The sequence below is a fragment of the Acartia tonsa genome, chromosome 6 (assembly GCF_053477335.1).
Source record: "Acartia tonsa isolate MP-2025a chromosome 6, ASM5347733v1, whole genome shotgun sequence".
NCBI lineage: Eukaryota > Metazoa > Arthropoda > Copepoda > Calanoida > Acartiidae > Acartia > Acartia tonsa.
In genome coordinates this window covers 34,610,176-34,625,029 of record NC_137265.1, presented here as the reverse complement: position 1 = coordinate 34,625,029, position 14,854 = coordinate 34,610,176, and the positions used below count along the sequence as shown (strand labels likewise).

The window sequence follows — 14,854 nt, the reverse complement described above, 5'->3', positions numbered from 1 at the left end:
TTTTTTGGTTTATCAGTTAGCAAGATCCCTCTGTGTACAAAGACAGTCAAACACACACAAAAGCGGACACCCTGTTACTTATAAATAAGTATGAAACTCATTATGTAATTGTAACTTACTTTTCCTAAATATTTTACGTTAAATTAAAATCCTTCGCTACTTTATATTGTAGATAATAGCAGTTGTGCTCCTAGCATCATGAGGCTCCGTTTTAAATTAATAGGTAGGGGGCAGAAAATAGCCTAAAACTATCATGGGACCTTGTGAAGCTTCTCTAAAATGAAGAACTTAATCGAATCAGTGGTTAATGAGATCTTAATGAAGAAATAAACAAATATTGCTATATTGTTAACCTTGCTTGCTTGAGTTTACAAAGCATAAAAAGGAGGGAAGATAATTTGAATTTTAAACACCCGCCAAAAGTATCAGAGATTTAAATTTAAAAATGGGTAATTAATTAGCTTTTTTGTCAAGAGGTTATGTTATATATCTTAACTTGAATACCCACCAATTAAAACCCCGTATTTTATAAGACGAAATAAAAATGCTATTCAAATTTTGGCGCGAAGGTGTTAAACTTTCCCGTAAATTTTATATAGCCTGAAAAGAGGAGGGGATGGCGTTAATTGAATTTTAAAACTCGCGCTGCGAAATTTTGGCGCGAATTTAATCGTATGTGTGTAAAGGTTTATTAATTTAAATTTGAAAGTCTAAAAACGGGATGGAATAGAATAATTTGAAATAAAAATCTCCCGCCATAATCTAATTACTTACATGGTTTCATGGTCTGTACGTCACAGTTACGCCACTCTATTTGCTGATTTAGGCTAGAATTGTTAACATTATCCTCATAGAATTTTTTTTCAATTTTGATCCCCCCTCCCTGGCCAAGCACTTTTTTATAATTAGGTTAGTTTAGTTTATAGGGGCTATATTTAGTTTTGGCATTTTATAGGCGTTCAAGTTCGTTGTTTTTACTGTTTGATTTCAGAGCCTCACTTAGAAAAAAAATAATTTATTAATACGATGAAAATTCAAATTTATCTCCCCCACTTTTCAATATATTATAAAAATAAAAAGGCGCGCCCAAATTTTGGCGCGAAATTGGATATGAAGTTAGAAACAGTTAAATTCATAGGTAAAGATTCAACTCTCCTATATCCTTCCCCCACCTTTATTAATAAAATAATTGAAGCAACTGTCCCTTATTTACCCCCTAAGCAAATGTGATAAGGGGTATGGGGTAAAAACTCCTGTAAGCCAGTAATCTTCTCTCATTGCTGGTAACCTGGAAAATTTGCAGATTGCTAGCTAACAGGAACCTAGGATTTAGGGGAATATGCGTGCTGCTGGATCCAGAAATCTTGTAATATTGCCAGGAACCAGGAAGCATTCATTACCAGCAATATTTTACCATCCAAAAAGTTATATTCTGGATGCATGAATCTACTAAAAAATTTAAGCTAAAAAGTTATGTTTTCCCCTCATTTCATTCTGACAGACAAACATTTCGACATTCTATAGAGTAACTTCGCTACTAACAAAAAAATCAGTTTTTAAGATAATTTATTACATAATAATCATATGTATATTGTATAATTGATTACTAAACAAGGACGACAACATCCATAAATAAAAAATAAGCAGTCTCTTCAATAGCAGCCGCGAAACTCATCATTCCAAACAAAGCGTTGAGAACATACAACTTGAATTATGGAGTAGCTTCACTTCTAATAAGAAATGGACATGTAGACTTTCTGCTTTATAAATTGTTCTGAACTGTTACATGAATCATAATGCAAAGTTTAGAATGAATAAGACAAGTTGGTCCGACCCTAATCATAGTAACTCATGGCTTTTAAAATTGATGTAACTTACATATTTACTGTTAAAACAAGGATGACAACATCCATAAAAGCGGTAGGACAAACGGACATTAACATTTATATAGTGTAAGAACTGAATAATCAGAATATAAATGTATAAGAGTCGGTGCAAAAATGTAAGTAAATTTGAAGAAAAACGGCTTGATACAGATTAATGTTTATGGACATACTTACATTTTTCAAGACTTGATTATAGAGTTGCTTCGCTTATAATATTATACTTTGTTGTCCCAGGAATTAATATACCAAAAATCAGATCAATCGGATGATTAGATCACATAAAAATTTGTTAAAAAAAGTAAAAAAATCAACATGTTTAAAATGGACGAACGGACATTTTGGTAATGATTATAAAGTTGCTACGCTTTCTAAATTCTACCTATCTAATTAAGGATTCACCATGCAAAGTTTGAAATCGATAGGACAATTCTTACATGCCTAAATTAACGAAAAAAGCTATCCGTTACGGACGGACCCTAATTATAGAAAAGCTTCGCTTTTAAAAATGAATTCCGATAATTTATGGGTCAAATTTAGCTCTTAAAACTAGAAAGGATTGTATAATCTTCATATAAATTTTTTTAAAAAACAAGGATGGAAACGTCCATAAAAACAAAGCTCTAGAACCACAAGAAAGGACAAATGAACAATAACCTTTGTAGAGAAATAAAGCGGAACATTTATTTGTTTAAAATTAACATATAGACTTTGAGGAAACAATTATGGAGTTGCTACGCTTCCGAATAGTTTGTGGAATCATCATGCAAATTTGAAATCGTAATGACAATTTAAACAAATCCAAATTGATTAAAAAAAACGAACCATTAAGAACATACGGACCGACTTATCTTAATTATAGAGAAGCCTTGCTTTTAAAAATAAAATAAAAACACCACCCCTCTGGCCCCATAAAAAATATATCCTTCCAAAAAATGTATCTTATGCGAAACCCTACGAAAAAAGGTTCCCCCAGAAAATAAAGATCTGACAACTGCCGAGCCCTATACAGATGATAAATGTCGTATTTATATTTTTAAAATCACGAAACCTCCATAATGAAATATCTTTTTATTTTGAATAAGTATTTTCCCTCGTCGCAATATTTATACCCCAAATAAAAAGATATTATTGCCTGTCCCAAGTTACAATATAATACATAATACGTCCGTCTTAAGGGGATTATGATTTACTTGCCTGCTATAACAGACAATAGTTTTCTGTAAGAGTCTTATAATACTGAGCTTCGCTACTACTAGATGTTTTAATCCTTGTATTTTTGAATATTTTACGAGAAAATCACCAAACCTTCCAATTGTTTCTTTGGAGCCTTCTGAAAAGCATTAGCTTCGAATGATCAGACGGACAGACATCCACATACTTAGAATCAATAACATCAAAAACGGCCTAAAATAAGGGCTTGAGAAATGGCTTTAACCATCCTCTAGACTTTAATCTGGAAATGAAATAGTTTAGAACCATCACAGGGCCTATGTGAAGCTGACATAGAACTAAGTAGATTAAGTAGTTGTTGAAATCTTAAGCTTCAGACAAGGAACAATCACTAATTTACATATTTAGACAAATATAGCTTCGCCTCTACCCTATAGGAGAAATTAAGAAAATAGCCTAGAACTAAACCCAATACATTTCAATATCCTCCCATGAAAAGTATAACACAATCAAACCAGCAATTTCAAAGATCTTTAGCTACAAACAGAGATAACCTTACTACTGAATATAATAGGTTTAAAAAATTATACCAGCAAACTAATTTTACCCTAACTACTTAAAACTTTAAGCATAGCAGTATGACGAGGCTTAGACTTTACTCAAACACAAAACAAAACCTTTTAGGTGCATTAAAGTACCAACAAATCTTTAGAATATTTTATAAAGGTCAAATATTCATAACCATAATCTTTCTACTTGCAAATCAAACTCAATATTATTTTTTACTTTATTTACTAGATTTTCACAGGTACATACAAATGCAAAGTTGGCAGAAAAATGCAATTTTCCTTTACTGTTAGTGGATACCACTTCTTCAATTTAGATTAAGGTTAGGTTCAAAAATGCAATGTAGATAAATTCCCCCGCATGGGTCTTCTATAAAAATTAGGAGTTAGGGAAGTTGAGATGGTCCACAAGTCAGTTAAAGGAATTAACTATTTGTGGGGTAGACTTGAAACTATTATTTTGGTCCATTTTTTAAGAAGTATGGCAAGGTTGTGATTTATTATGAAAATTTTACAGAATTTTCATAGTACATCACATCTTTGCTTTCTATATATATTTTCTTTGATTTACTTCAGATTTCACAAATTGTTTGGTAGTAGATATTAAATATTTTTTTCTCCACATTTTAAGTATCAACTTAATGTTCAATTAGAGAAGTTTAATACAATTTTAACAATACATCAAATTTAACAAAATCATAATTCTGACACTTATTAGGTATTATTAAATAATTTCTATCGTCTTTTTTAATTGGTTTGGATTTAACTTTAAAATTTGGAAAAGAAAATGTCAAAAATATTTCAAATTTTTTTAATGGTTTATCAATGTATTCTAGGATTATATAGTTTTTATGGTTTTTGGAAGATGCAGATAAATCAATTGAAAAGTTCAGAAAGTCACTTTCAAAATTGTATTGGTTATTAAAATTGTTTTGATTGTTGACACTAAATATTCCACAGCTTAGAAATTCTTTGGGTCTGGATACTTTCATCTTCTTGGTTCTGCAGAGGTATGTGTGTAGCTTTAGATTTTTACATCTCAATAATCTTTGACAATCTGGACACCGAATCAATGTATCATCATCAGTATCTCCTGATAACCCTTGTTCTTCTTCTTGTAGCTCATCCTCAGCCCAACCTTCCTGATCTGACACCTCAGAAACACCTAGAATACATAGTGTTATCTTTAAAAAAATTTAGCAATGAACAAATTTTGAAACTAGCATCTATGCCCCTAGTTGCCTTTAGGGGCACTTGAGAAGGATGAGAGTTTAACTCACTTCTATTTAATACAGATTTTAAAAAGTAAATATTTTTATTTTTTTGAGGGGGGGAGGGGTAAGTATACCCCATTTGAATTTAAGTTTTAAAGAAATTTTAAAAAAATGGGGGGGGGGGGGAAGTCATTCATTTGCATGTAAGAAATATCCTGCTGTGACTACCACAATTAAACCCAATACTCTTAATGTAACACTGAACTAACATTTAAAATGACATATGTATATACTAACAAATATGTGTGGGGGGAACAGGGGGCAGGTTTGGTTGGTGTCCTGTTACTGGTTAATACTGGGCAGTTTAAGGGCACCATTAGAGCAATGATACTGAGTGGAGGGGGTGAGGTTATTTTTTTTTGGATAATCCAGAACACAAAACTATTTTTGGAGTAACATATTTTATACTCAAAGGGAAAATTTCAATGATCAAGTGGTGATAAAGATGTTAAAAACTTACAAGACATCCATCCATATTACTAGATATATTTACCTGATAGTTGTCCGGAGCTGTATCCAGAGTCATCCTGAGGGGATTCCTCAATTTTCTTTGGAGGGCAGGAATGATTATTGAACTCATCAGGCCTCATCATATTACTAAAAAATATAATTTTAATTGCCAAATACTCTATTTTGTACAGTGAGACAAAGAAAAAATTGAAATAAACTAATTACTAGCTTTTTCTAAAAGGTAAAATTAAGCTTTTGTGGTCAAACAACTCATTTATCAACAGTTTAGAAATAAGAAAGGATTCTCTAGAAAAGCTTCTTCAAATATAATCATTTCTGTCAATTTAAAAAAAAAATTATAAAAAACTACAATAAAACCTTAATTACTTTAATTTACAGCTTTAAACTGATTTTAAAACAAGTAAATAATTACTCTCAAAATTTAATGTAAAAAACTTAAGATACCTTATTTTACAATTCAAGCATTTCATTAGATCAGTTATCAATCTCTTGTTATTTGTAAATTGAACATCACATCTTTTTCTCTTCTGAATACAGAAAAAACTCATTAACTTTGGTTATAACAATTTACAATGAGATGCACTGAATTAGTGAAACTTGAGAAAGTTTTTTTTTTTAAAGCTAATGATACAGAATAAGAAATACTACTAATTTTGTAGCTTCAAGATATTTAACTGATTTTGGAAGCAGCAAGTCCCTTACTGGACTATAACAAAAACTTTCCAGTATGGCTTCAAAACCCATTCAAATCCCCTGAATTTAAACTAGTTCTCATCTATACTGAAAAATCATATATAGCACAATATTACAGACAATTTTCCACAATGAAATAAAAATCATAAAAATGTTTGTTTTGTTAGCCTGGGCCTTTAGCCCCTTAATATAACAAAACTGGCTTTGATCTTATAGTTTTATTAATTTCTGTGAAAAGCTGTCTATTATAAGATACAATATATGTCTTATAAACCACTTAAACTAATTTCTTACCATTTTAGATCTGTTTCGAAAGAAGAGTATGCTAGATGTTGAATGAATGACTGATACAAAGTAACTGAAACTGCATGAGATGGTGTGCGGAGTTTATATAACCTTCTGTTGTGTAACTGTGCTGTGTGGTACAGCCTAGGGCTGGGTAGTCGCCTAGCACACCCAGTTACAGCTGTCGTACAGGGTGCCAACTTTTATACTACTCCATCAAACTAAAAAAAATACATTTTTTTTTAAGGTTTTTTTTGCTTCAAATTAATTTGAAAATAAAAAATTTCAAAACCTAATCTCTTACATTATATTTTTTGGGAGACTTTTTTTAAGGCAATTTAGGTGTAGCTAGCAGTAGCTTTTGCTAGTTTCTAGTTTCAAGCTGTCGGGTGTAAGTCAATTCGACCAATAGGAAAGCGTTTATAACTAAAGACCTTAAACCTTCCATTTTTTATTGTTCTTTCCCTTTCAGCCCAGTTACAGATTTTAAAAGTAGTGAGAATGTATTTTTAAAATTAAAATTATCATAGTAATATTTAAAATTAAATTTTAATATTTGCAAGAAAATGTTTTTTTGAATAATAAAAAAAAGATTTCAAATAATTAAATTGATAAAGTAAAAAAATAGTATTCTGACGTAATTTTGATATAGATAGGCGGGCGGCGCCGGCCTAGATAGTGTATACAATTAAGCTGCTCTAAAACCTACTCATACCATACCCCCATAACCCCTCCCCCCGGCACGAAAAATTCTTGCTGCTATAAGCTATCTTAACACACAAACGTCCTTATTTTACAACAAATAATACTACGTAGCAGGAAACAAATAATCTAATTATTCATATTTTTATGTCGATTTCTTTTTTATCTCATCTAAATTGTAAAATTTAAGGCAATACCATGACATATCAAGGGGGGGGGGGCACATAATCCCCCCCTCCTTAACCCCAAATAAAAATAGGAGAAAAGTTTTCATTTAGTGGGACTTAGGACTCTGTATTTAACAAAAATAGCACAAAACCATCTTAAAGACATGAAGTTTGAAATAAAATGGCCTAAAACCATCAAATGTGCTTTGATTAGGAAGATTCTTATATATAATAAATCTTAACTACCCCTCCCCGAAACCCCGCCATCCCCCCTCCCATCTCAATTTTCAAAGTAAATTCTAAATTTCTATAAAAAAATACTTATTTTAATATCTCAAATTTTAATATCTTATGCAATATTGGATGAACGTTGAACAGTTCAAAATCTCTGCTTTAGAGTATACATTTAAAGAATTTGGGCCTTCTCTTTTGACCCCAAAAAATACCCTCCCCCCCCCTAAATTTACCAAGACAGCTTATAGAGACACACACACACATACACACACGTTCCGCCAGATACACTCAACAAAGATTACACTGCGCACTTGATTGATGCCCTACGTAAATTTTTTTGTCCGTATAATGCTCGCTGTAGCACGGATCCTTGTGTTAGGTCCGTCCGCTCCGTGCAAACTCGTTAGTTACCCACGCCCCTTTTACCCCTAACCCTTCGATAGGAGCCCTTCTAGCAAATAAAGCTAAAAGTCAAAGATAAAAACTGCGTATCTGCATCAATAAACAAATTATATAAGCATTTATGATGGCCTTCGTCATGTTTTTACATCATGCAGACTAGATATCAAATATATATTTTAATGTATTCACCTTGTTTTTGAACTTAAGTAGGGAAACATGTCACACAAAACGGCTTCTTTTGGGGGTCAAATCGGCCTATCAATTTCAGAGTTCCTTCTTTCTATCGATGAATTCAAACTGTTTGGGTCTTTTCTAAAATAGAAAAAAAATTTACTATGTTTTTAAAAGCACAGCTACTCATATCTTTGAAACGGCTTATAAATTGATTCATATCCCCAATCATAATACAACTAATGAACCAACCAATTAAAATGCATTACAAAGTACTCAAAGTTGTATAGCCAACAAATAGAGAAAACCTTATTGTAAAACTTTGGGAAATATAAAGTAGTTAATAGTTATTTATTGAACTGTATTATAGACAGCTTTCTGCAGATATTAAAATGAAATACTAAAAGATTAAAGCCAGATTTGCTAGCTTAAGGGGCTAAAGGCCTAAAGGCTAACAAAGCTAGTATTGATTTTACTATTTTGGTTTTATCATTTGTGGAAACTTCTATATGATTGTTCAGTATGACTCAGTCTGTTTAAATCCAGCGGATTTTCATCAGTTCTAAAGCCATACTGGAAATATCTAACTACATTCTTTAACAATTTTTAAACATACAAGGCCATTTTTTTAGTTTTTAATACATATGAGAGTCCTAACTATAATACTTCAGAACAATACTAATATGTGTACGCATGGACAGTTAAGGCGTTGTCCCCCCCCCCCCCCCAAAGAAAAATATCACAAAATGTATGATTGGATGAAAAATTTGCAGAGACATAGAAATTTTTCCCAATAACCCCTCCCCCTGCTAGAAAAAAAAATATTTAAAGCTAAAATCATGTGCACACCCTTGTCTGCAGTATTTATTACATTTTAACAACTACTAAATAAACATTAATGATAAAATTTTAGATATTTATTCATTTAACTACTTTAATTATAATGCATTTTTATTACAATAAATTTCTCAAAATGTAAAATTTTGAATTACAAAAAATTTGGATGACTATCACTGACCTATATAACATACAGCTGGAATTTGTGTGTGTGTATATATTTTATATGTTACTTAGATAACTTTCTTCTGCTAAGAAATAAATTAAACTAAACTTGAAAAAAATTAAAAATGTATTAACAATAATTATCATCCCCATTACACCACGTCTCTTCCTCCCCCGTCAATTTCTCTGTCCCACCCCATTATATGTTACACATGTGAAGAAGAGGCCCACCCACTTCCTTCCTAAATATAAGGACGGACATTCCAACCCTCCTTTATCCCCCCCCCCCCCCCTCCTCCATAAATCAATAGAGGAGTGGGCAGAATTTCTTTATCAAACAAGTTTATGCAATTTTTATGGGGGAGGAGGGGGGAAGGGGTCAAAGTACAAAAATCTGCATGACATAAAAACATGCTGCTGACAAGATATGTTTTTTTCTAATTTCATGTTTTTACTCCAAAATTTTTTTGTATCATTAATGTTTTTTTTTAATTTAACCCTTTTGGCAGGAGATGAAATAATGAAAAATTGTAAATAAATATTCACAAATAAAACAGCGGAAAACCTTGTACATACCACTGAATGACAAAATCCTTAAAAACAAAGCTCCAAAAGCAACTTTATGAAATAACAATTTATACCTTTTAAAAGCGAAGCTTTTCTATAATTAGGGTCGGTCCGTACGTCCGCCCGTCCGTTACAGTTAGCTCTCTTCGTCAATTTAAACAGGTTAGAATTGTCCTATCGATTTTAAACTTTGCATATTGATTCCTATAACAGTAAGGTACAACTTAGAAAGCGCAGCAACTCTATAATCGTTACCAGAAAAACCGTCCATTTAAAACAAGCAGATTTTTTACTTTTTTGACAACAAATCTTTGAATTTTGAAATGTCCTATTCATCTGATTTTTTAATACTGATTCCTATTACAACAAGGTATAGTGTTATAAGCGAAGCATCTCTATAATCAAGTCCTAAAAACTATAGTATGTCCTTAAACAGTATCTTGTATTCAATCAGATTTACAACAAATTCACTTCCAATTTTGTATATACATATGCATTAATATTCACTTTATTCAGTTCTGACATGCTACAAGTGTTATTGTTCGTCATCCTTGTTGATGAATAATTACTTGGATGTTACACCAGATTTTTATGTTCTCTAATAAATTTACCCTTGCAGCGGGCTTAAATAATGATACCCCCTATCCACCCCCTTTATCAGATCCCCTCCCCTCATAATAGATGAACGAATTGATCAATATGTGAGGTCAATATTAGCAAGCTAAAATGAGTGCAAATTTTCCCCTGTCAATATATCCACGTATGTATATCCTATATCCATATTTGTTTATACCAGCTGCGCCACTATCCTCAAGAGATATCTTAGGTGCGAGAAAAAACCTATGACCTATAAAAAGCTTCCCCGGATGAGGAATATTAATTTGATCAGTTGTTAGCGAGATCTGCAAGTACACAAAAAAAGTCTACTTTATATATTAAATGGATCTTTTGAGGGGCAGTTGAAGTGGTGGGGGTTTGACCCCTTCATTTGTTTTAGTTTTAAAAAGAAACAAATTTTGTTTGTTCTTATGGGGGTGAGGTCGATTTCTCTTGGGAAGGTGAAGGTAACTCCCTCAAAATAGCTATAAACCTTATCAGGAACTATGCAAAGCTACACTGTAAAGGAAAACCGTATCGGTTCAGCGGTTAGTGAGATCCTTCAGTGCACACAGATAGACAGGCACATACCCTGTTACTTTTGAAATAGGATAACCTAATCTTATATTGTCAAAAAAAAGTCTTCAAAAATTGCATGTCGATTTCATGTCAGCCAATAAATAAATCATAAATGAATAAATCATTTTGACAAATGACATAAAATTATTCTAAACCAGTGCTCGGTCGCCGCGCGTCTGCCAGCTATAAGCCTCGGGAAAATTAACCTTTTAAAATTTTAGGCTCAATACCAGCTGAGTATCCACGTGGATATTCAGCTACTATTGGGGTCATTTTTGGATACTCAGCTACCATTGGGAAAATGTGTGGATATTCAACTAACATTGAGAGTAAAAAGTTTTTATTTTGGTTTGCTTTTTTGTTTATTTATACATGTTAGAATTGTCCTATCGATTTAATACAAAAGGTACGATTTAGGAAGCGTAGCAACTCTATAATAGAAAGTCCGTATGTCAATTTTTAAACATGTTGCTTTTTAACCCTTTTAAAATTTTTTTTTCATATAATGTAATAAATGAGAGCAAAGTTTTTCCACATTTCTAGGAAATTATATGAACTCTTTAAAATCGTGGCTTTAGGGATTTTTGGTCCAAAAAAATATTGGATTATTAGCCCTGTAGATTGATCATTTTAAAAAGCGAAGCTTTTTTATAATAAGGGTATGTGCGTCTGTCCGTCCGTCGATTACAAACTTGGCGTTATGATTCCTGTAAAGCACATTATGAAGGACGTAATTACCAACAAATCAAATTTATTATTGTATGCCCAATTACGCTTTTAATGATTTTGTCATCCTTGTTTTAAAGTGCAAGGTGCAATAAGTGGGTGGAGATTTTTTTTCGGCTTCTTTGTACAACTTAAATTCAAGACAAAAACATACGTGGATTTATATATATCTAAATGGTATGTATTATTTATAAGTTTGAGGATATATAATTTATGGAATACTGATTTTTATTACGATAAGGTACAATGTTATAAGAAAAGCATCTCAATAATCAAGGCCTAAAAATGTCATTATGTCCTTAAACAGTAGCTTATACTGAAGCAGTTTTGCAACAAATTTACTATAATTACAATAATTTTATATAGACTTATGCATTATTATGCTGTTAATGTTAGTTCGTCCTTTCATTTCAAAGCTTCGTTTTATAGATTTTCTTTATTTGGTTCCTAAATCTGTATTAAAGTTAAATGATAGGTGTGAATTGCTTGCATCAAAGTGCTTTATTGTCATAGGAATCAGCATTATGAAAGGATATAATGAAAATACCAATAGGAAACTATTGTGGATATTCAACTACCATAGAAGAAAAGTGTGGATATTCAACTACTCTTGGGAAATATGCGTGGATACTCAGCTACTATTGGGGAATTTGTGGATACTCAGCTGGTATTGAGCCAAATTTTAAAATCAGCCAAACCTGACTCAAATATGGAAATCCCTTCCTTACTATTTGCGGCTATTTCTTGGCTGGCGCGCAGCTGCCGATTCCTCTTTTAGGTTGAATATTATTAGAAGAAGAGGTAATGGAGAGTGGAGACAGAAAGAGAGGAGACATTATGCTGTTTATTGCACGAGTCCCCAAAGTTTTATAATAACGTTTTCAAATTCGTTGGCTTTGGAGATTTTTTAGAATTTTTATTGGTACGTTAGTTATTTTTGTTACATATCAACATCAAATTGTAATCTAAAGAAGGGGCATTTTTTTATTCACTATTGGTGACGTACATCAATTTATCGGCCATTGTCTTATCCCTTTGATCCCTGGTATAGAGATGCTAAGCATAAAAATTTTGTCTCATCAACTTTGATATCAACACTTCATAATTATTTTAGAAATTTCAATGGCCGATAAGATTGATGTACATTGTACATACCAAATGATGATACACAAATTTACCCCTTCTGTAGATTACAATTAGTTGTTGAAACGTTTGGACACTCAACAGTCACCAAAGTTGTTAAGCCAATGTCCCCACCCTCCCTGATAATATCAACACTTCTTAATCATTCTAGAATTTTTGTTTTGAAATAGTTATTTATCGCATCGTGTAAAGACAGCCTTTTACAGATTAAAAAGATTAAGATTTAAACAAGTTTTGTTGGCCCCGAGGGGCCAAAGGCCTGGGGTGACAAAGCTGGTATTAATCTTATAGCTTTTCATTTAATATCCGCAGAAAGCTGTCTAATACGATGCGATAAATAACTATTGAAAATATGTAATTTGCATAAATTTCTCGAAGAATGATAATATCCATAAAAGTGAAGCTTAACAAATCAGAGACACAAATGGACATTCACAAAATAGTTTAAAAATTCAGATTTCTAGAAATTAAATAAAAACAAGGAAGGATAACAAAATCTATAAACAAAATCAGTATGTTTTAAATGGACGTACGGACTTTAAGGTAACGATTATACAGTTTCTGCGCTTTCTTAGTAGTACCTAAATGTTATAAGAATCATCATGCAAAGTTTGAAATCAATAGGACAATTCTAATCTGTTTAAATTAACGAAAAGAGCTAACCGTTACGGACGGACGTACGGACGGACCGACCCTTTTTAAAAGTGAAGCTTTTCTATAATTAGGGTCGGTCCGTCCGTACGTCCGTTTGTCCGTACGTCCGTCCGTAACAGATAGCTTTTTTCATTAATTTAGGCATGTTAGAATTGTCCTATCGATTTCAAATTTTGCATGGTGATTCCTTTAGTAGTTTGGTACGATTTAGAAAGCGTAGCAACTCTATAATCATTATCAAAATGTCCGTACGTCCATTTTAAACATGTTGATTTTTTACTTTTTTAACAACAAATTTTTATGTGAACTAATCATCTGAGTGATCTGATTTTTGGTACATAGATTCCTGGGACAACAAAGTATAATGTAATAAGCGAAGCAACTCTATAATCAAGTCCTAAAAATGTAAGTATGTCCAGTCCATAAACATTATCCTGAATCAAGCAGGTTTTTTCAACAAATTTACTTAATATTTTGCTTTGACATTTATACATTTATATTATGATTATTCAGTTCTGACACTATACAAGTGTTTATGTTCGTTTGTCCTACCGTTTCAGTGCTTCGCTTTTATGGATGTTGTCATCCTTGTTATAAAAAAGCTTCGCCTTTAAAGATAATAGGAAAATATTACCTAAGTCACTTTCTTTCAATTAAATAATCTTCGGCATAATTCAGCTAAACATTTGTCGGTAGTTTTAGAAGAACTAAATATTATTACCAAAAGTTGGAAAATTTTCTTGAAAAAAATAAGAGATTTTTCAAATTTTATTTGGAAGATTTTTTAAATTTTTAATTTCGATATTAAACAAAAACAGACCTGTGAAATATATGAAAATCAAATGAAACAAGGATGACAATATCCATAAAAGCGAAGCTTTTAAACAGTAGGACAAACGAACATTAACACTTGAAGAGTTTTAGAACTTATGATTAAAATATAATGTATAAAAGTCGAAACAAATTTTTTTTTAAAAATTGTTAAAAAACTGCTTTAATTCAGGTTAATAAATAATGACATACTTACATTTTTACTTAAATCAAAGTTTATGGTTTTCAAAAGTGTAAAGGAATTCAACAAATATCCTAGATTTATATTGGTCTTATAATTTATTTCTATATTGTAAGGAAGCTAAGAATGTAATGAATTGGAACATGAAAAATCCCATTATATACCATTTTTAACTTGGACCGCTAAATCCAGGAATAAGGTATAACTAAAAAGCGAAATAAATCTAATATAATATTTGTTTGGCAAATGGAGAGGTCGTCAATTTTACGATGTGTTGCCCCCCAACGACAGCTGAAAAACACGTATAGCTTTCATGATTTTTCCGTATTATTTTCACTGTTGGTATAAGCTTCGTTAAATCTTAGCCAATAGGCTTCTTAGAAAAGGCATTTTTAATTAATTAGAATCTACTCAAAGGGAGGGGGATATTAAGTAAAACGGTTGGTATATTTCACGTATTAAAAGATTTTCATTTTCCAATTAATAATTAATTTGAATTTACTTCAAGGGGAGTGTGATTTTAACACACAAAATTTTATATTAAACAGTTAAT

General features: G+C 31.7%; 1 protein-coding gene across 2 annotated transcripts; it reads right to left on the bottom strand.

Annotated features, from left to right (window-relative positions):
- Positions 1 to 1,549: 1,549 nt before the first annotated feature.
- LOC145322483 (uncharacterized) lies at positions 1,550 to 14,015 on the bottom strand. 2 transcript variants are annotated; one of them, XM_080164497.1, is made up of 6 exons: positions 9,040 to 9,279; positions 8,040 to 8,162; positions 6,355 to 6,566; positions 5,812 to 5,894; positions 5,390 to 5,493; positions 1,550 to 4,787 (listed from the first exon to the last, which is right to left on the bottom strand). In XM_080164497.1, exons 3-6 carry the CDS (start codon positions 6,355 to 6,357, stop codon positions 4,282 to 4,284), a joined length of 696 nt encoding a protein of 231 aa, XP_080020623.1. In that variant the 5' UTR covers positions 6,358 to 6,566; positions 8,040 to 8,162; positions 9,040 to 9,279; the 3' UTR covers positions 1,550 to 4,281. The 2 variants fall into 2 exon arrangements, with proteins under 2 accessions (XP_080020623.1, XP_080020624.1); XM_080164498.1 differs by lacking the exon at positions 9,040 to 9,279 and adding an exon at positions 13,924 to 14,015 and having other exon boundaries at positions 4,102 to 4,787.
- Between the last annotated feature and the right edge of the window lie 839 nt (positions 14,016 to 14,854).

Excerpts from the sequence above, each read along its gene's own strand:
- LOC145322483 (XM_080164498.1), bottom strand. Across the intron at positions 5,494-5,811 it reads TGCTTGAATTGTAAAATAAG|TAATATGATGAGGCCTGATG; the intron begins GTATCTTAAGTT and ends TATATTTTTTAG. Across the intron at positions 4,788-5,389 it reads CAGCTCCGGACAACTATCAG|GTGTTTCTGAGGTGTCAGAT; the intron begins GTAAATATATCT and ends TATGTATTCTAG.